The 23,098-nt window shown below is 38.9% G+C and overlaps 2 protein-coding genes across 2 annotated transcripts in view; one reads left to right on the forward strand and one right to left on the reverse strand.

Annotated features, from left to right (window-relative positions):
* The first annotated feature begins 340 nt into the window (after positions 1–340).
* CYP11A1 (cytochrome P450 family 11 subfamily A member 1) lies at positions 341–22,081 on the forward strand. The gene is made up of 9 exons (XM_074297010.1): positions 341–843; positions 9,002–9,157; positions 11,674–11,873; positions 14,525–14,728; positions 15,867–16,027; positions 18,175–18,341; positions 18,596–18,674; positions 20,267–20,455; positions 21,762–22,081. Exons 1-9 carry the CDS (start codon positions 548–550, stop codon positions 21,882–21,884), a joined length of 1,575 nt encoding a protein of 524 aa, XP_074153111.1. The 5' UTR covers positions 341–547; the 3' UTR covers positions 21,885–22,081.
* The window catches only part of CCDC33 (coiled-coil domain containing 33), a 195,407-nt gene continuing 193,781 nt past the window's right edge, over positions 21,473–23,098 (reverse strand). Inside the window, 1 exon segment of the mRNA XM_074297009.1 lies at positions 21,473–21,878. The gene's annotated coding sequence lies outside the window, so the exon portion shown is untranslated.

The raw sequence follows: 23,098 nt of genomic DNA on the forward strand, positions 1-23,098 counted from the left end.
GAGACAGAGAGAAAGAGAGACAGAGAGAGAGAGAGAGAGAGACAGAGAGAGAGACAGAGAGAGAGATACAGAGACAGAGAGACAGAGACAGAGAGAGACAGAGAGGGAGAGGAAGAGAGACAGAGGGAGAGAGAGACAGAGAGAGAGATACAGAGACAGAGAGACAGAGACAGAGAGAGACAGAGAGGAAGAGGAAGAGAGACAGAGGGAGAGAGAGACAGAGAGAGAGACAGAAAGACAGGCAGAGACACAGAGACAGAGAGAGAGAGAGACAGACAGAGACACAGAGACACAGAGTGAGAGAGAGACAGGCAGAGACCCAGAGACAGAGAGAGAGACAGAGACAGAGACAGAGAAAGAAGATAGAGAGAAGGAGAGAGAGAGAAAGAATAGTGAGAAAGCAGAAATTGAGAGAGAGGGGGTGGGGGAGATATCAGTGGCTGTGACAAGCACTTAGCCTTGAGCTAGTATTGTTATAAACAGTGAACTGGGTGACCGAGGCAGAGTCCCACTTTTGTCAGCAGCAGCAGCAGCAGCAGCTGGAGTGATGTTAACCAGGGGAATTTCACAACAGTCCGCCCTGGCTAAGCACCGTCGGTGCCTCCTTGGTTCTCCAAGAGAAGATGCTTGGACGCCTAACGCTCGGAGAGCTCAGCTGCCAGCCAGAAGTAGCGAGGTGGCCACCTTCCCTCTCCGGGACCGGGGGCCCCGGCCCTACAATGAGATGCCCTTAAATGGATCCAATGGTTGGATAAATCTGCTCCACTTCTGGCTGGAGAATGGGATGCGCAACCTGCACATGCGAACCTTGCAGGGCTTCCAACAGTTAGGACCAATTTACCGGTAAGTGAGGTCCCTCCACAAAGGTGAAGGCAAGGAGGGCGCCTAGGAGTCATTCTCATGTGATCTTTTATCAACAGATTCCTTTCCGTACTGTAGCATGTGGGAGTTTGTTTTGGCTTAGACTTGTTCAGAGGAGATGATTTGGGGAGTTCTTTAATTTCCCTGCTTAATGTTCTTAGATCCTGGGACAGTTGGGGTGATGCCCATGGATCCCAACTTAGAATGAGAATGTTTTAAAATAATTGAAGGAATGATCCACAACTTCCCTGGAGGACGTAGGATGAAAAATGTTATCCATACCCAGAGAAAGACCTTATTGTGTCTGAATGCAGATTGAAGCATACTCTTTTTTAAACTTTATTTTTCTTAAGATTTTTTTGGGGGAAATTGTTTTCTTTCACAACATGGTTTTTATGGAAAAAATAAAATTCAGAAAAAAGATTTGTGTAATGCTTTAAAAAACTAAAATAATCGAAGGAAATGCTAATTTTCAGTTAGAGTTTATTGAAAACAAAGAGGACATTTAAAAAATTTTATCTAAAGTCAGGGATTTTGTAAAATCTATCCATGGATCTCAAACTAAGAACTCTCCTTGGTCAGTGCTTGTTTGGAGATAACGGAACCCCTTCCCTACCCCTCACACAGTCAAACCTGTCAGGGATGCTGATTTTCCAGCCTTTCTTGGGGGACGCAATAAATGCCCTGTCCCTAAATCTGGCCCAAGTTCCTCCCATGTCTTGCTTTGTTTCTTCCACCCTAATCCCTAACCCCTTTGCATTCTAGTATTTCTCTCCTTTTTGCTTTGTTGCAGACTAGTTTAGTAAAGGGGAAAGAAACACAAATAAATGTTGTGGGGAGATGTATGTGTGTTTGTGGCGTTGTAAGACTTGCTAAGTCCTGACTCAGCCTTTTTTCTCCCCCCACTTTATTCCTTGTATCTTTCTCCCTATAAATAGAGTTACTATTCTTCCCAGAGATTATTGATTTAGTTCCTGAGATTGAGGTGGGGCAATATAAGGACTAGAAGCTAGTCTGGATTCGAGTTTTGGGTTTGCTACTAATTAGAGTAGCTAGATGGCTCAGGGAATAGAGTACTAGGTCTGAATCAAAGAGACCTGAGGTCAGATCCATCCTCAGACACTTGTGTGTGATCCTGGGCTCCTGTTTGACTTATTCCACAAGCCATTCTAGTATCTTTGCCATGAAAGTCTCCCAGACAGTACTGGCATGCTTCCACAGTCCCGGAGAGTCTGACATGACTCAGTGACTGAACAACAGATGCATGGCTTTGAACACAGATTATTTTCAGTTTTAGGACTGCAATTCCCTCATTTGTTTTTCACTTTTACTGGGTCCTGGACCCCAAAGACCTAGAGAATTCTTTGAAGAATATTTTAAAATGTATTAAAATACATAGGATTGCAAAGGAATTCAATTATATTGAAATACAATCTCTGTCTCTCTCTCTCTCTCTCTCTCTCTCTCTCTCTCATACACACACACACACACACATACATACAAACAAGATCACGGAATCCCATGTTAAGAATTTCTGGTTTAGAGGCTCTCTTTATTTATAATTCAATGATTTCTACCCTTTGATATTCCCAGATAGCATTTGTTACAATAAGTATTTAATAAATGCAGGTTGCCTGTCTAGAGCATTGAACAGGATGTCTCTCTTTCCAGTCTTCTGAAGACCTTATCTCCTTTTATTTAGTTATTTATTTGCTTTTTTGGGAGTTCCAGAGAGAGAAAATGTGCTTAACATCTTTCCTTAACGGAATTTTAATGTCATTAAACAAACATTACTTTGTGTTTACTAAAAAGAAGATCCTGTGCCTGGTATTGTTTGAAAATACATATTAAAAACTCTTTGCCTTCAAAGAAATTATGTACTGTGATCCAAGATGAAGCAGGTACACAGATAAGTGCTGCAATTATATAGGGTGATGTGGAAACAGAGGGAATAAATATTAACTACTCTCGGGATGATGGATGGGCTTGTGGCCGAGGTGGCTTAGGACTGGAGACTGAAAGAGAGAGGAAGATTCTGAGGGGCAGAGACGAGGAACGACGGAGGGTCGGGCAGAGTATGGAGCCAGTAGATTCTGAATTCTGGTATCAGCCCAAGATGGCCGAGTCATGAGCAGGGTAATGTAGATATAATTAGAAAAGCAAACAGGGAGGGCCTCAAATGTCAGATTGAGGAGTTTGTACTTTGTCCTAGAGATAATAGGTGATTATTGAAGGCTTTTGAGCAAGAGAATGATGGATCAGACCCATGACTTAGGCAAAGTCTTTTGGTGGCTAGATGGAATATGGTTTGAATTGAGTGGGAAGTGAAAAAGGAAAGCAATTAAGAGTCTATAACAATAATTCATATGAGAATATGATAATAGGATGAGAGCTCTAGAGCTGAGAAGGCTACAAAGGCCCTCATTGAACAGATGAGGAAATTGAGGCAGAAGTGAAGAGGCTCGCCTAAGGTCACATAGACAATCATTGGCAGGATCTGAACCCAGGTCCTCTGGCCCTGGAGCTGGTGTTCTTTTCACCAGGCCTTGGGAACATCCTATTTATGTTAAAAAACAAACAAACAAACAAAAAAAAACTGATGTCATAGAAGTTTTTAAGCTTTGGAAAGCACTTTACATGTATTATTTCATTTGAGTCTAATAAAACTCAGTACAGTAAGTATTGCAATATCATTCTACAGATGAGAAAACTGAGAGGGGTTACGTGCCTTGTACTCAGAGGTAGCTAAAAGGTGCAGTGGATGGAGTGCTGGGCCCAGTCAGAAAGACTCAAGTTCTAATCCACCTTCATATACTTCTAGCTGTGTGACATTGGGGAAGTCATTTCAACTCTGCCTCAGTTTTTTCAACATAAAATGGGGAACTTAATAGCACTGACCTACAAAGCAGTTGTGGGGATTAGCTGAAATAATATCTGTGAAGCACTTCTCAGAATACCTGCTATATAGTAAGTACTTAATAAATGCTTATTTCCTTCCCCTTTCCTGTGGGCACATAGTGAGTGTTTGGGGTAGGATAGTAGCTGAGGTCTGAAGACTCCAAATTTAGCCCTCTCTCCACTATGACATTCTTCCAGGTGTGGGTCAAATCAAGTCAACAAATCTAGAATAAGCTCTGACCCTGTGTCAGACACGGAGGAGAAAGGGGCTGGATTGGGGAGTTAAGTTTGATAGGCAATGGCACCCGATTGAATACAATGAGTAAGGAAGAGAAGAGAGAGTGAAAGGATGTTGAGCAACAGGTGGCTGAAAAGATAGGGAGGCTGTCTGCAGACAGAGGAGTTGGGGGGTGGGGCAGGTTTAAGAGATCTCTTTCTGACACATTGAATTTAAGATGCTGATAAGACATCTGAGTGGAGATGCTCCTTGTGGAGATATTGGGAGATTCTCTCAATGGAGATCAGAGCTGGGGATAGGGAGGCGTTCTCCAGGGAAGAAAGAGGCTGAGGCTGTAGAGAGGAGAGAGAGGAAATCATTCACAGTAAGAGCACAAAAGCAGAGTGAGCTCACACAGTGTGCTAGTTAGGAGGAGAACTAGAGAGGAGCGGGGTTACAGAAGCTGACAGGAAAGAAATGGCAGGAAGAGACAGTGGTTAGCGTTGGCAGAAACTTCCAGACTAGAATGTAGATGAATTAGCTTGCTATTTACACTGTATTTTATCTTTATGTGAGTTTGTCTTCTTCATTAGGGTCATACTGACATTTGTTGTCAGTATGGATTACACCTGACCTGATTTGAATCTGATTTTTCTTGTGCAGCATGATAATTGTGGAAATGTTTAGAAGAATTGCACATGTTTAACTATATTGGATAACTTTTATCTAGGGAAGGGGGAAAGGAGGGAGAAAAATATTGAACCAAGGTTTTGCAAGAGTGAATATTGAATAGTTAACATGTATTGGCCAACCTGCCATCTGGAAGAGGGGGTGAGGGGAAGGAGGGGACAATAGCATATGGTAGATTTGTTTATTTTTAATAATAGATTTTTATTTTTCAAAATACATGCAAGGATAGTTTTCAACATTCACCCTTTTTTATTATAGCTTTTTATTCACCAGATATATGCATGGGTAATTTTTCAGCATTGACAATTGCCAAACCTTTTGTTCCAATTTTTCCAAGAAAAATCAGATCAAAAAGGAAAAAAAAATGAGAGAAAAAACAAGCAAACAAGAAAACAGTAATAACAAAAAAGGTGAAAATACTATGTGGTGATTTAGTATATGGTAGGTGTTGAATAACTATTTGTTGATTGATAGGAAGGATTCAGGAGATGATAGATGTCATCTAGTCCAACCTCCTCATTTGATAGATGAATGACCAAGCTATGGATTCCCTTTCCTCCCTCCCCCCTCAGATGCTTTATCAGGTGTCCAGCTTGCCCCCTCTCCCCTGCTCCTCCCACCTAGGATCACTTCTCAATTTTTAGGCTTAGATTAATATAACTATGCATGAGCAAGTTTCCTTAATTGAGTTAGATTAATTGGAGTTGAGAGGTAGCATTTAAACTTCTCTTAAGTCTTAGATTTTCTGGCATTTGAGATCACAAAGACATCTGTACATCCTTTTTATAGTCAGGCTATATGACCTGTGTACTGCTTTATGTATAATGAAAATGCTAAAAAAATACACTAAATATGCCAACAGGGAAGTTATTAAAATACACATTGGAAATATTGACATGATACAAATGTCTAATTGTTGCTGTTGTTCAGTTGTGTCCAGCTCTTCATGTCCTCTTTTGGCATTTTCTTGGCAAAGATACTGAAGGGGTTGGCCATTTCCCTCTCCAGATCATTTTATAGATAAGGAAATTGAAGTACACAGGATGAAGGGACTTGCCCAGCTAGTAAGTGTCCGAGACCAGGTTTGAACTCAGGGCTTCTTGACTCCAGACCTGGTGCTCTATCTGTTGTATCATGCTCCCCACCCCCTAACTAAATTGATCAGATATATAGGTAGTTCATGAGGAAGTTGAAGCTTGAACCTGGGGAGGGGAGAGAGGGAAGAGAAGAGAAGGACATGCTTTCTTTTTGACTCACCTTATTTGTGCTTTGCAAAATATTTTGATCTCATGCTCAGATAGAGACAAAGACATACACAGAGGAACACACACACACACACACACACACACAGAGAGAGAGAAAGAGAGAGAGAGAGAGAGAGAGAGAGAGAGAGAGAGAGAGAGAGAGAGCGAGAGAGAGAGAGAGAGACAGACAGAGAGACAGAGAGACAGAGAGACAGACAAAGTGACAGGGAAAGAGGAAGAAGAGAAGGGGGGTGGGGAAAGGAGAAGGAAGGAAAGAACCAGAGTAGAGAGAGACAGGGAGAACATATTAAGCAATAGTCATTCAGAGCTGGGAAGAAATCTTACTCTTTCTCTTTTTCTTCCCTTTCATCAGACTTGCCCTTTCTTCCTCCAATGGCCATCCAAATCTGACTCCCACATCCTCTTCTTCTTGTCCTTCTTCCTGCATTGTTACTAATGATGAGAGACTTTGAAGATTTTTTAAATCACCAAAAAAAGTGATATATTATTAATATTCAGAATAAGAAATCATTCTACTGGAGTGAAAAGTGTGGGTTTTTCATTCTAGTCTTGAAGGCCACTTTGTTAAAGATCAAAAAGTTATGGATAAAATTGATCTGACTGTGGCAGAACAGATTTTTGGAAAACTCCAGGGTTTCTTTTAAATAAGGGAGAAAACCACATCAGCCTGAGACTCCCATTGATGGCCTCCCTTCTCCTTAAAGCCTGAGGAAGGGGGCATCAGCTGCATCAATTACTTCTCTTATCCTGAAAATCCTAGATTGAAAAACAGGATATTGAAAACAGGTGGATAGGAGGGGTGTGGAGTGTGGGAACTGGGGGGTTGAGGGGATGGGTAAGGTAGCCAAAAGTATTGATTAATCCTCTTCACATATTCTATGGTACCAACTGACCTTTGGGATGCTCCTCATACCATTCATTTTCGTGCCTTTGCATTGGCTGTCTCTACCCTGCCTCCACCCCTTATCTGGAGCACCTGTCTCACTTCTCCCTTTTAGAATCTCCAGTTCTAAAACTGGAGTTTTAGAGTTCTTCAGAGTTCTGCTCAAGTATCATCTTGTATATGAGGCTTTTCCTGATCCCTTGAGCTGCTGACGTTCCCTTACCTCCCATTACCTTGTATGTGTATGTATGTATATGTATGTATGTATATATATATATGTATACACACATATAAATGTATGTCTCTCTATATTATATATATAATGTATATGTGTCCATATATTATATATACTATATATATTATGTATATCTGTTTTTATATTATATGTACTATATATAATGTATGTGTCTATATATTATATATAACATATATGTGTCCACATATAATTTATACTGTATATATATAATATATACTATATATAATGTATATGTGTCTCTATATAATATATACAATGTATATGTATCCATATATTATATATACTGTATATATATGATGTATATCTGTTTTTATATTATATATACTTATATAATGTATATGTCTATATATTATATATACAATATATATTATATACACATGTCTACATATTATATTATGCATTACTTCCATATATCATATATCATACATTGTATATAGATTTCAATGACTTATATATTATAAAGTATATATTTTCTATTATAGGCTTCTACATATCATATATTTCTATATATTATGTATATATTATATGTATATACTTCTATGTATTACATACTATGTATATATTATGTAGATATCTCTATATTCTATCTTCTATCTGTATTTCCATGTTCTATATTCTTCTATATATTATATACAAAGAATATATTCTACATTAAGAATGTACTTCTATATATTATATTTCTACACATCATATCTAATGTATATGTAACATATCTTGTACATACTTCTGTGTATTATATAATGCATGTATTAGATATTATGTATTTCCTTCTACATATTATATAAGTTCAGTTTCTTAAATTGTGGTTTCCAACCCCATGTCGGCTCTCAAAACTGAAAGTGGGGAGTTACAAAATTATGATTTATTATGAGTAAATGTTTGCTTTGTATATCTATTTTATTATGTATATGTATATGTACTTCTAGAGATTATAATGTTATGCATATGTTATATATTATTTTCATACGTTTATCTATTATGTATGTTATACTATGCATATATTTCTATGTGTCATATACTTCTAGAAATTATATATATGCATGTTATATATTTACATGGCTCTAGATATTCTTTATAATACCTGTAAATATTATATAACTTTATATGATACATATACTTCTATGCATTTTATATTAAGTATGTATTTATATATGTTATATACTTATGTATCTATATCTATATATCTTTTGCTGAGGCAATTGGGTTAAGTGACTTGCCCAGGAAGTATTAAGTGTCTGAGACTAGATATGAACTCAGGTCCTTCTGACTTCAGGGCTGGTGATCTATCCACTGCATGGCACAGAGCTTCCCCTTACTTCTAGATATTATACATGTTATACATATGTCATATACTATTCTCCCTCTATAACAATTACATATGTTTTGTATATACTTCTATGGACAGCTAGGCAGCATAGTGGATAGAGTACCAGCCCTGGAGTCAGTTTCTTGGGAATAGTCTTACAACATGGACATTTAAGATAATAGGTATGCAGTGACTGCAAGCCTTATATACAGGTGACATTATTTCCATTGCAAGCCAGTTAGACTGCTCATATCTCCTGAAGGCCCCTGCAGGTGCTCTCTGAAAGTTGGAATTCCATGTCCTGAGACTGTTACTTTGCTCACCCCCGTCTTAAAATTGGACTCCAGTTTCAGTCACTGAGTAAGGTGGGTCTGTCTAGCATGACTATAGTTAGGTAGTAAATGTCAGGCTTGTGGCTCAGCCAGCCCAGAGGGCTTTGCCCTGTGCTCCTGCTCCAGGTGTGAGGGATTAGTACAAGGGTTGACGTAGCTGGTTATTGGGATGCTTGGTCCTAAAGATTGATTTAGTGTTTAGAATAAAAAAATTTAACTCTGCCTTCCTCAGGCTGTAGGTACAGATCTCTAGGGTTTAATTTCTGATCTCTTGATTTTATTAACTTTTTCAGTGAGAAACTTGGCAATACGGAATCTGTTTTCATCATCAACCCTGATGATGCTGCCTGCCTCTTTAGGGCAGAAGGACCTTATCCAGAAAGATATTGCATCCCACCATGGTTGGCTTATCACACCTACATGAAAAAACCTATTGGAGTCCTTTTAAAGTAAGTCTCTTCTCCTTCTCTTGGAGATACAACTTCCTCTCCTCATATCACAAGAGAAGCAATCAAAGGATATCTGAAGAATTGTGGGAGAGGACCCCTTATAGAGTCAACAGAAGCCAAGTAATAAAACAATCCAGACTCTGGTTCCAGCTCTTAGTTGAGAATGTAATCTTGAGCATCCTTTCCTTGACTTGGTCTTGGTTTTGTAAATCTGTCTAGTAGAAGGAATAATTCCTATTTTATGATGCCTCAAAATATTGTGAGCATCAGATAAACTCAAAAATGAGAAAGCTTGGGAAAAAGTGAAATGTGTTATAGTAAAGTTAGTTATTTGGCCATGAGGATGGTGGACATAGTAATAATCACAAGCATCTTTATCAGAATTGAAACGGCAATCCTGCTCTTTATGTGACCTCAAAGTTTGCTGGGGGTATTGTTTCTTCTGAGTGAGATTCTGTGATTTGAATTCTTAAAAATTTAATATCTTCTTCTATAGTTTAATAATAATAATAATAGCTAACATTTATACAACATTTACTGTGTGCTAAAACTGTATTAAGCACTTTGCAATTATTATCTCATAACAGCCTTGGAGGTAGGTGCTATTATTATTCCCATTTTCCAAACAGAAGTTGAATGATTTGCCCAATCATACAGTTAATAAATTGAGTACTCAGTTACACAGGCACTTATTGGTATGAATCTCCCCCAAGTTTTTTTTGTCTGGGACACTACCTTTACTCAGGTTCGAAATCTTGATGTCATCCTAGCCTCTTCACTGTTACTCACTATCCTTATCCTATCTGTTGCCAAATCTTGTCATTTGTAACTTTATGATATCTCTTATTGTCTGTTTGCTTTTCTTTACTCATATAGCCCCTAACCTATTCCAAGTCCTCGTTACTTCTTGCCTACATTTGGCTCACCACTGTAGTTCCTCTTCATTTTAATCCCTTTTCCTAACAGCTGTCAAAATTATTTTCCTAAAATGTAGATCTGATCATGACCCACTCACTGTGGTGACTCTAGGATATATCATTAACTAATATTTAGCTTATTTTTAAAAAGTATTATTTTTGTGTAAGCTTCATAATAAACATAACTATTAGCATAGCATTTATAAATATGATTATAAGTAAGTAAATATCCATATTTTGGGAGTGAGCTAAAACTTTTTTTTAATTGATGTGTTCATTCAAAGAAGTTTGAAGTCTCTGGAGGTAGTAGACTCAATTCCATTATATGACTAAATAAACAAATGTCTGCACAGAAATACATTGTCAGTATCTGTCTCCAGGAGAAAATGTCTTTGCACTGAAGAGACCCTTAGCAATCTTTTGTTTTATTGTTGTTCAGTTGAATGTAATAGGGGTGTTGAACAACAATCAGCATGATACCAAGAACACTCTGACATGAGCAAAGAAATATGACCAAAGGACTGTAAGGATTTTGAGGAATAAGAGAAAGATTTTGGGTAGGGCTTCAGAGAACACTCATGTCAGATTGTTCTTTGCATCATGTTTACTTGGAATGTTAGGTCCCCTAGAGCAAAAATACATTGTACTTTGAGGGTTCCAGAGGTACCCCAGAAAGGTTAGAGAGATTCTTCTTTAATCCTATCAACCTAAGTGCCCATCCCTGACGCCTAGCACAATGCCTGACATATAGTAGGTGCTTAATAAATGTTTATTGGTTGTTATATCAAACAACAGTTATTTCACCCCAATATTATTTGAGTAATTGATATCAATTAGCTTTCTAGATAGTTTTTAGAATAATTATACAATTTTTTTCTAAAAATTCTTTTTTAGACCATTTTTATCCCTGGTTGGGGTGGGGGAGTAGGCTAACTTTAAAGCACTTAATATAATGGTTTCTCCCCCAAATTCCCTTTCAAACATGGCCACTTCTTTGCCTGGATGAGTAAATGTTTTAGGATTTGGCTGCTCCTTTGGCTAAGGCATCCATAAAATCTGGCATGGCATGGATGCTGGCTGCTGGACCAGTTTGCTCTCCCAACTTAATGAAGGCCCAAGCCCACAGTCCTCCTCCTCTGCCCAAGAGCAGGAAAGGATGAAGGCAAAGGGACAAAGAATAATGTATATAGTCACAGGTCATCTGATAGCCCATGTGCTCAAGTAGGAAGAATCTAAAATTTCTTTCCCCACCAAGAGGCTTATAGCATCTCTCTTTTGCAGCCAGGGAAGAGAAAGGACCATTATCACTCATTAGATACTTTTTGCATGCATGTATATTTCTCTTTCAAATACCAAGTGTGGGTGAGCGAGGAAGGGGACAGGAGGGCTGAAATGACAGAGAAATACGAAAGATGGTGATAGGGGTTAGACTGGTAGGAAGCCCTTCTCCAAGGGTCCTTGTACAGAAAAGAAGGAGCAGTGAGCTCTTTGAATCTCTGGATTCTTTGACCTGGGATGGGTGGAGTTGCCTTCATAGATAGTTGGACCATCACAGTCTGTTTCATTATCTTCAGTCTCTTTTATTTCCTCCCTTCACAGAAGCTCTAAAAGCTGGAAGAAAGATAGGGTTTTCTTGAACCAGTTCGTATTGGCTTTGGACTCCATGAACAATTTTGAGCCCCTTCTCACCCCAATTTCAGAGGACTTTGTAAAGAAGATTTACAAGGAGATTGAGAGGAGTGACCAAGGAAAGTACACTGTGGACCTCAGTCAGGACCTGTTTCGATTTGCTTTTGAATGTGAGTAAGATCTGACTGAAGGAGGGTTTTACCAATTAAGGACTCATCAATCTATATTATTTACCTACTATGTTCCTACTGTGCCAGGCCTGGTGCTAAGGATACGAAAACAGACAAAAGAATCCTTGCCTTCAGGGGGGAGACAACATGAAATAAATGGATGTACAAACAAGCTACACACAGGATAAATGGCTTATGAACTAACAGAGGGAAGCCACTTAAAATTAGAGAAAAGTTTCCTGTACAAAATGGGATTTTAATTGGGATTTAAAGGAAGGCAGGGAATCCAGGAGGCAGAGATAAAGAGAAAGTATGTTCTGGCATGGGACACAGCCAGAAGAATGCTCAGAATCTAGAAACAGAGTGCCTTGTTTGAGAAACAGCCAGAAAGCCAGTGTGTCACTAGATTAAAGAGTATGGGTTGGGGAGTAAGATGTAAGGAGACTGGAAAGATAGGAGGGGGTTGGATTATAAAAGGTTCTGAATATCAGACAGAGTATTTTTGTATTTGATCCTGGAGGTAATAGGGAGCCATGGGAATTTATTGAGTATGGGGTTGACATAGAATGAATGAAAGATGGAATGGAGTGGAGAGAGGCTTGAGGCAGAAAGACCCTTCCCACTTTCCAGGAGTATGGTGATGTAGGATGATGGAAGTTTCAGAAAAGAAAAGAGGTACTTTTGAGAGATGCTACAACTGAGATATCAACAGAATTTTGGTGATAGATTGGATATATAGGATGAGAGAGAGTGAGCAATTCAGAATGACTCCTAGCTTGCATCTTGAGAGACTGGGAGAATGGCGTTGCCTTCTACAGAAATAAGGAAGATAGGAGAAGGGCAGCAAGATGGTGCAGTAGATAAATGTTCCTGGTCTGGAGTCAAGAAGGGTTCAAATCCAAGCTCAAAGTAGTCGTACTAGCTGTATAACTCATCTTTAAAATAGGGATAAGAATAGCACAGAAGATGATAAAATGAGTGTACAATGGTGGTGATATTCAGAATAGGAATAGTAGAGACATAGGAGTTACATATTCATATACTATGAGATTTAAATCTCATCAAACTTTAATGCATTCTATAAATACTAGTTATTTAAGAAATGAGCTTCATCAGATTGCCAGTGGAATACATGATATAAGAAAGATGAAGAATTCCTGATTTAGAATATGAAAAAATTATTTTGCTATTATTAAGCAAAATTAACATTCTGTTACTATTTTATAAGAAAATTATTTGCTATTACAGACAATCCAAGGACACAAACTCGAATGAGATCAGCCAATTTCATGTATGTAGAATAATAACTGAGACTCATTACAAATGGGTTCACTTGCCTCCTTAAATCCAAAGCCTGATTCTTGGCTTGAGGAAGCAGAGAGCCTAGTGGGGGTCTGGAGCCAGGAAGATGCTGAACTAAAATCCTGCTGTAGATGCTTACTAGTTGTGTAACCTGGTCAAGACACTTAAACACTGTTTGCCTCAGTTTCCCTATCTGAAAATGGGGGTAAAAATAGCATCTATCTTCCAGGTTTATTTGAGAATCAGATGAGATATTTGTAATGCATTTAGCAGAATGCCTGTAAGTAGGTACTTAATAAATGATTGTTTTCTTCTTTCCATCAGTGGAATCTCTGTAGGTCATAGTTTAGTGACTTCTTCTATATAATTCCAAATTGTTGCCCAAAATCTTTGAACCAGTTTGCCAATCCACCAACCATGTATTAGTATCCCTCCAACCCTCATTTTTGCAGATGAGGGATTTGACACTCAGAAAAAAGTGAGTAGTATATGAGGTAGTAAGTAGTACAGAAAGCTCTTGTCTTTAAGTCTAATGTCCCCTCGACCGAATGATTTTGTGAATACACAGAAAGTACACAGTAAGAGATCCCTGTCTGATGATGTATGTACCCCATTAAGCAAGGAAGTAAACTAGAGAAGGGATGCCACAGTGCATAAAATACTCGTCTCTTTGAGTTCAAATCTGGCTTCAGACATTTACTGAACAGGTCACTTCACCAGTGTGCCTCAGTTTCTTCATCTGTAAAATGAGCTGGAAAAAGAAATAGCAAACCAATGGGATCACAAAGTCTAAAATGACCAAACTACAACACTAGGGAAAGTTTAGCTGATTGATTATGTTTTAATCAATTGATTTTAATTAGTAAAATATAAATGATGTCATTAATCATAGAGGTCATTCCATTATGTAGTTTTGCTTAACTATTTTTTGAGAAATATGTTTATGGGTTTGAGAATATTGAGAATATTTGAGAATTTATTCGAGTTAATAAAAGCAAGTTTTTAAAAAGACGGGGTCTTTTCCCCTACTGGGCCCTTTCTCCAGATGTGCTGTAGATACCCTCATACTTGTTTCTTTTTCCATAGTTAAAATAATAATATGACAAAATAGATTTCCCTAAGATTTACTTTGTAAAAAAGACATCGTCCCTCATAAACTGTCTTTTCTTCCCTAGTCCCTTGGACTGTTTCCTGAATAAAAGAACAACAAAATAACATGTTTTAACAGAGGGTATTAATGATCTTGAGAGGGAAGGCAGAATTCCAGGTCAAGGGGATTCCAGTCATCTGATGTTTTCAGCAAGGCCACAAATCAGGCATGTTAATGACAGTGATCTCCGGTCCCACAGCGATCTGCAACATTCTCTTTGGGGAGCGTCTGGGGCTCCTGGAAGAATTTGTGGACCCTGAGGCCCAGAAGTTTATTGATGCCGTGTATACATTGTTTGATACCAGTGTTCCAATGCTGAACATCCCTCCAGAATTGTTCCGCATGGTCAGGGCCAAGACCTGGAGGGACCACGTGGCCTCGTGGGACCTGATTTTTGATCGAGGTGAGCATCCTGGTTCTGAATATCCTTCTGGGGTGACTGGTGGTTCTGGGGCTGGGGCAGACACAGGTCAGACCCCAAGAGTAACAGGAGGCCTAAGCATGGAAGAAGGTCTGGGGCAGCTTTCTGACTCCCAGAGGAGATGGGCACAAACAGGGAGACCCCAGGGCAAGAGTAAATATACTACTTGGTCACTGTCTCAACTCCTCAACTATTTCCCCTTGGAGAAACTCTAGTATTCAGTAACACAGCAATCATGAAGGACATAGTGTTCCCCGCCGTCACCTGGGGTGCTGAAGTGATTGTTTTAAGTACCTGACAGAAGGTGGGAACAAGTGGTGAGTATGGAGGCTCCATCCTGTGGAAAACAATATAAAGAATAGGAAGGGGATCTCTTAAGATCATCATAGAAAAGTGCATGTGTATATTGTACTGTATGTGTATATATGGCACATGTATGTTACAAATGTGTGCACATGGTTATATGTGCACAGAACACACTACACACATGTGCATGGCACACATAGGCTCACATGCAAGCATGTATCCATACACGTGCATCACACACATTTGCTTGGGCACTGTACATGTGTGTACATGTGTGATTGTATTGAATTGCACACACAGGCACGTATTCATGAATTCACACATGAATACGTGCCTGCAACAGCCACACAATTATGCAAGGTTTGTACATATGTGCACATGTATTTGTGCACACATCTTCTGCACAAGGTGAGGGCGTCCTGAATTCTAAAATTTAAGAAGTATGGGTAGAGCTAATGAACAATAATCTACCCTTACAGGTGCCAACTTCATTAGCCCTTGAAACAACAGAAATGCTAGCATGGCAAAGTTGTCCCTGGCAAGAAGGCAACAATACCTTTGTTGACCCCAAAGACATTAATGTAAATATGGTCCAAAAAGGCAGAGGGAAGCCAAAGTCATTAAATGGTCAACAGCATTAACATGATTAGAATCTACATTTCTGGATTCCCAATGATGAGTTCTTTCCAAGTTTCCCCAACCTCTCTGTTCCTCTTAAACTTCCTCAGCTCCTTCATATCCCTTCCCCAACCCAACATTAGTCTTCTATCTAGAGAGACTCTATGATGCTCCCTTTCTTCCTCCTGTCTGTCAGCTGAAAGTTATGTGCAGAATTTCTACCAGGACCAGAAGATGAAAACAGAAGTCCCTAAGTGTTACCCAGGCATTCTCTACTCTCTCTTACACAAGAACACCATGAATTTTGAAGACGTCAAAGCCAATGTTACCGAGATGATGGCAGGAGGAGTAGATACGGTGAGAATGAAGGGGGACAAGTGTAAGAATTTGTGCAATGTTGATTGTGTGCCAGGTACTGTGCTAAGCATTTCCCAAATATATGGATAAAAGCCAGAGTGAGGACTGTGCCCAATATGGCAAAGTAGTGTGTTACCTCAGAAGCCCTCAGAGCCAGCTGAGGATTCAACCCTTGCTTCTGACATTTTCTACACATGCAAGTATTTTTTTGTTTGTTATGTTTTTATTTAAAGCTTTTTATTTTCCAAAACATATGCAAGGATAATTTTCAATATTCACCCTTGCAGAACCTTGTGTTTCAAAATTTTCCCTCCCTTTCCCCCACCCCCTGCCCAATCTGGCAAGCAATCCAATATATGTTAAACATGTGCAATTCTTCTATGCATATTTCCACAAATATCATGTTCATGCAAGTATTTGAAGATTGCTGAGCTTTGGTGTCTTTTGGTACACAGAGGAACAGGGATATCTCTCATAGGATCATTGTATTACGTGAAATAGAACCTGGAAAGTGGTTTGCAAAGTAGAGAATATTGTAAAATGTTACCACATGGGGGCATTTGTAAGTCCCCCCCCCCAATTCTCCTCATGAATTCCTGGAATGCTCCTTGTGAGTGCTAATTTTTCGAAACTCCCTTTTAAAAATAAAACCCATTTAGACCGTGCTACCTAAGTGTGACTGAGATTATAAATCTTTCCTTCCTGACAGAAGGGAACAGTACTGGGTGAGGATAGAGTCACGCAGCTGGGAGGTAGAGAGGTCATTAAAAAGGATAAAAAAAAGAAGTGCACTTCTAAAAACAAATGTGACAAAGCTCACAATTTTATGGAAGAAAAGTTAGCCCTTCCCAAGAGAATACCGCTTTAGTTGAATAGCAAAATGAAATATTCAAAGAAATATGTGTTGAAGGAAAGTGATCCCTTTCTTTTTTCTCCTTTGTGAGAAGCTGGGAGCGGGCATCCATATGCTATTCCATGTGTTATTCCAAAAAAGTTTCTGATATATTCATCTGACTCAGTTCTAGTCTTTGTGACATAAATGGTAGAGCCTGAGACCTCTCAGCAAGAAAGTGGTATATTGATTCAATTCTTTCCCTCAGAAGTTGGAATATACACTGCCTAAAATCCTGAACAGGACTTGTAACCAGACTGAAAATCTGTGGGGCAAGTTGGTGTTTGTGTTCCAAGGCCAAGTCCTTCTACTCACTGATATACGTCAACACTAAATGCCACAAACACTGATTAATATAAAGATTAACTGACTAATGTGAAAAGTAAGGGCATATAGGTTAATTGCAACATTGCGAAGTTTACCAAATTGTGAAAGGATTGTCAGTTTTGCCATAGAAATTTTGAAAGAAATGACATAGAAATCTTGATTTACATGAAAGATAAATTTACATGTTATTTGTTTAAGGATTTTTAATTGTATGAAAACATTTCCTTGAAAGGACCAAAGAGTCCCTTTAAAGGATGTCTTGGCACATTTGAGGTATTTTCTTTATATACATATTTTTTTTTCAGGAGAATACTACATAAAATAAGATGTGCTTATATAGGCTTTAGAGATTGTTTGAAGAAATAAAAACTTAAATATGAAAAAACTTAAAACATGTTACCAGAATCTTAATTTTCTTGTTTGTACAAAGGGATGATACCAAGTCCTTTCTTCTTTACAGGATTATTGAGGATTATTAGAACCATTATTAGGTTGTTCTGTGAAGCTTTAACAATGATTAATAATCCATTAGCTACAAGAATGCTGTAGTGCAAGTTAGGGCTCAAGGTGTGTGTCATTAAATGGGAGAACCCCAAAGTCCTCCTTTATTTGACATGAGATATAGGTACATGACGCATTTTACTTAGGCTGACAGTGATACGAAATTTAAGAGTATGTGTGTTGGGGATGAAGGTGTGAAAAATTAGATCAAATGGGGGGACTCAAGTTTTCTCCCTCCAGCCTTCAACTATGTCTTTTATTAAAGCTTTTAATTCACAAAACATATGCCTGGGTAATTTTTCAGCATTGACAATTACAAAACCTTCTGTTCCAACTTTTCCCCTCCTTCCCCCCATCCCTTCCCCTAGATGGCAGGTTGACCAATACATGTTAAATATGTTAAAGTATATTCAACTATGTCTTTCAGACATCCATGACCTTGCAGTGGTGCCTGTATGAAATGGCTCGGAACCTAAAGGTCCAAGATTCGCTTCGGGCTGAAGTCCTGGCTGCCCGGCGAGATGCCCAGGGAGATGTGAAGAAGATGCTTAAATCTGTTCCGCTTCTCAAAGCTGCCATCAAGGAAACCCTGAGGCAAGCCTATGTCCATCTTGGGGAAGTCCAGCTCTAGTTCCCTTTTCCCATCTCCCAAAACTTCCAGAGAGAAAGGGAGGAGAGGAGGACATTAGAAATGATAAAGCAGCGACAATTGTGGGGGGAACTACAAATAGGAAGTGTGAATAAGAAAATAGGAGTTGGCTGATCAGTTGAATTGGGATTGAACTTTTTTCTTGTGATCACGATCATTTTAGGATCAGTGCGTGTATTCTGTATCCCTTCTTTTTCAGGTTACACCCCATTGCAATCACCATACAAAGGTACATTCCGTCGGATTTAGTTCTCCAGGATTACACCATTCCTGCTAAAGTAAGCCCCAATACTAGTTTGTGTTCATTCCTACTCATAAGACATTTAGAGAACCCAAATCATTGTGTTTTTTTTGCCTCTAGACCAGAATGGGTTATCAAGGAAATGACAGGTAGGGAAATGCTCTGGGGATTTGGTTGAGTGATGGTCAATTGCCCTTTTCCTGGGAGAAGGAGAGCACATGGAGGGAGGGATTTAAGCTTTTTTTTTTCTTGCCATTGTTGGGCAGAACCCATCCCCACATTGCCTGAACATTTCATAATGTCTCTATCCAGAGCATCCTTTGAAAGCCTTGTTTCTGAGTGATTATGACAGGTGCTTATCATTTCTAGATGAGCCCATTCAACCACAATTCCCTGCTACTGTCTCTCTTTTTTGTCTCCACATTCAAATGCCTGTATTAAGTGTTTCCATGACCTTCTCTGTGCTATATGGGACAATTCAGTGGATGGGTTCCTTGCCCTAGAAATACAGAGGAGGACACATTCACAAAGAAGGGATAGAGATAAGCTATTAGAAATAGTCAACCCATATTATATGTAAATTAATGTATTCATCTGAGACTGTGATTTTACTGGGTTTTTAGCAAATGGAATAGGTTTATATTTGTTGTTAGAGAGGCAGGCTCAGACAATAGATTTTCATGTGCTAAGGGCTATAGTGTAGATGGCAAAGTCTATCAAGACCTTCTCAGTTCAAATTTTGACTCACATTTGCTGGCTATAGGATTCCAGGCAAGTCACTTAATCTGTTTCAGTGTCAGTTTCCTCATCTGTAAAATGGGAATGATAGCATCTACCTTCCCACGATTATTATGAGGCTCACAAGAGATAATATATATAAAAGGCTTCATAAACCTGAAAGTGTAATTTTTATGATGGTTATTATAGAAAATCATGAAACTAGAAAATCAATTAGCCTTAGAAACAGAAATGCAATGCACAGATTGCCTAATGGACTGTCATTGGTTTTTAATGCTGGCACATATGCTAGTGTGTAATTAATTCCTTTTACATTCAGCCAACATTAGACACTGTTAGGTTTAATGTACTGTGATCTAGAGAAAGGTAAACAAGGCAGAGTTTCTATGGTCAAGTAACTTCTATGGAAAGAAATCCATTGTGATTTGGGTGGAAGCTCTGGGGCTGAGGTAAGTGTTTAATGAGGAATTTAACATTTCAACACTTTCAATTTGGGGGTTAATAAGACCATCCTTTTGGATACAGTAAGGAGCAAGGTTCCTCTTAGAATGGAAATACCAGCAATCACTCTGCATTAAAATAATGCTTTGTATTTTTCCAAGTTCTTTTATGATCATTTTCTTGATTAAGGGATATGGGGATTGATATTACCATTGGAAAAGATGAGGAAACTGAGGTTCAGAAGTGTGACGTCATTTGTCCAAGGTTCCATGGCCAGTACCTAATAGGGTTCAGTGTCTCCTGACTCTCTGGTCAGGGTTCCTGAGCTAACTTTCAGAATGCCCCCGTGTGATACTTTTAGAATAGTGGAGGGACCACAGAACAGGCTGTCCTGGGTGTTTTGCATGGGAGTAATTCTAGTATATTCTCTTTCTCTCCATCTTCCTCCAGACATTGGTCCAGGTGGCCATCTTTGCCATGGGGAAGGATCCTAACTTCTTCCCCAACCCAGAAAAGTTTGACCCCACCAGATGGCTTCAAGAGAATACCTATTTCCGGGCTCTGAGCTTTGGTTTTGGCCCTCGGCAGTGCCTCGGCCGGAGGATTGCTGAGTTGGAGATGACTATCTTTCTGATGCATGTAAGTCTAATATCATTTGGGAAGGAGAGAGGGAATCTCCTTAAAGTTACCCTAAATCCCTTTCCCTTCTAGGGACTAAGGTCTGTATATTGGAGCCATTTTGACAGTGGTAGATTGGAAGGGATTCCTACTCATGAAAAGAGTTCCCTCTCTTTAACCGAGAGAGAAAATAATGAGATGAGTTGTTGACAGGGAATAGAAAGACTGATGTATCAGTGACCCAAGTTAGCCATTTTGGGCTTCAATTCCCTGTTTCACCAGCATATCTTCCCTTTTAGACTGACTCCATCTGCTTCTCTGGGTTTTAGATCACAGATACTTGAGGCTAGGAACCTAAACTGATTCTTCTGGGGCCCCAGCAGTCTCCGCCTGACGATAATATGAGAACCACGGCTGATGTGAAAGTGCTGGTTAGGGGGAAGATCTATGTTCTCAGGATCATTGTAGATAAATCTTTGTCCCAAGGAGATGGGGAAGGGAAGATGGCAGGAGGATTAGAATGTTTTCTCCACATACCAGTGTATATAAATAAATAATCTCCTGCTAAGGCAGAAGCAGCTCCAAGGTCATTATTGCAGTGTCAATATTTACAACTTGAAGGAATCCTGGGGATGATCTATTCTGAAGTGTTACATAGGCCTGGAAGATGGCCTGAAACACTCTTGAATGTGATTGGAACTGGATTAAAATATAATGAGGAATTATTTAACAAAATAAAAGGGAACATAGATGATGTTAACACATAGTTTTCTAAGTCAATGTGCAGCTTACCCTTGTAAGCTTATCTTTAGGAATTATTTAGTGACTCCCATTTCTAGTTGAGTTTGACACCACTGGTTTAGTCCAATAACCTCGTTTTATATCAGAGGAATAACCCTTCCCTGTCCCCACCCTCCATCATCAATATCTCAGTCCCCAGAAACTATTGGCAGACCTTGCAAGATATTTGTTTCTCCTGCATCTCTGCTCTCATTGCCCATGAACGAGGCAAGAAAAAAAAACACTGTAGACTCTTCCAAGCTCATTTATACAGGACCCCCAGCAATCCTTTTTCCACTTTCAGTGCCTCTCAAGTTTTATCCATTCCCATAGAACATGCTTTCTCCATGGGGACTTGCATTATAGAAACCATTCAGGAGGGACCGAAGAATTACATGATGGTAGTATTTGGGGCATCAGTGCAAGACATCATGTGAGTGAAGAACTTTCCTCAAGCATCTCATCACTCCAAGGCAGTGTCCTTTTTTGAACTTTGCATTGGAGTCTCCCACCTTTATTATTTAGCCTAGTTCTTTCTTCTCCGCAGATTCTGGAGAATTTCAGAGTCGAAATCCACAAGCTTTCAGAAGTGGGGACCACCTTTAATCTCATCTTGATGCCTGACAAGCCCATCGTGTTCACGTTCCGGCCCTTCAAGCCCCAGCTGTAACACAGAGAGATAGGGCTCCTGTGTATTATTATAATATAGAGAGGCTGGGGATAGCAGCGAGGCAGATCCAGTCAGAGATGACAAACCCAAGTAGATAAGGTAATGATTTGACTCTGAGCCAAAGGAATTATTTGCTTCTTTATCTAGGGTGGGTCTGTGAACTTTTAAAAAATACATATATACATATATATATATATATGTATATATATATATATATATTTGGAGAATATGTTTCAGCATAATTCAGTTTTTTAATAATCCTGAGCATTTTGTATAATTAAAAACATGATTCTGAGGAATCTACAGATTTCCTGAAACTGCCAAAGGGATTAAATGACATTAAAAAAGTTAAGGATCTGTGGTCTATGGATTCATCCATTCTTATGCCATATCTTCCCTAGAGAAATGTAAATCTACTAAGGTTGATAGGAGCCTTCTTTCTTAAATTGAGATTTTACTATAAGATCTGCTGTCCCCCATTTTTTGCCTATAGATTATTTGACTGGAAGGAAAATAATAAATACTTTGTATATACAAACTTCTCAAAATATCAATTTCTTTTAAAAAATAATAAATTACAAAGGATAGACTCCTGATTATCATCCTCAATGCAGATTTCTTTCATGAATATGAAAAAGCTGTGTTGCTCTAATCTTGACATGGTTCAAGCAGAGAGAGTCCTGCTGAATGTGGGAAAAGATCATTTTTTTCACATGGATTTGAGGCAACATAGAATGCTGGGATGGAAAGATCTGGTTCTGGAGTCCAAAGACAGGGCTTGCATCTTGGCTCTGTTACTCATCAGTTGCGTGATTATGGGCAAATTTCTTAAGCTCTCTAGGCCATAGTTGCTCTCTGAGAGGAGCAATGAAGCAGCCTTTTGCCCATTGTTTGAGAGATGAGATACAGGATGCAGAATAAGACATATTTTTGGACATGGCCAATATGGGATTTTTTTATTGATTATACAAATTAATTACATAGTTTTTCATTTTCTTTTTCTTGATTGGGGATGAATGAGTTGAGAAGATAAATGCTTATTCATTGAAAATAAATAAATAAAAAAGAACAAAACTATAACAAAATGGAGTCCCAATCAATTGACTCTGACTAAGGTCTTCTTGGAGGGTGGGATGTAGCTGGATATAGATGGACCTGGATGGTGTCTAAGATCATGTTGGGATAGTAGCCCAATTAAGTTTGCTTTCTTATAT

This window comes from Sminthopsis crassicaudata, chromosome 2, assembly GCF_048593235.1.
Source record: "Sminthopsis crassicaudata isolate SCR6 chromosome 2, ASM4859323v1, whole genome shotgun sequence".
Taxonomy (NCBI): domain Eukaryota; kingdom Metazoa; phylum Chordata; class Mammalia; order Dasyuromorphia; family Dasyuridae; genus Sminthopsis; species Sminthopsis crassicaudata.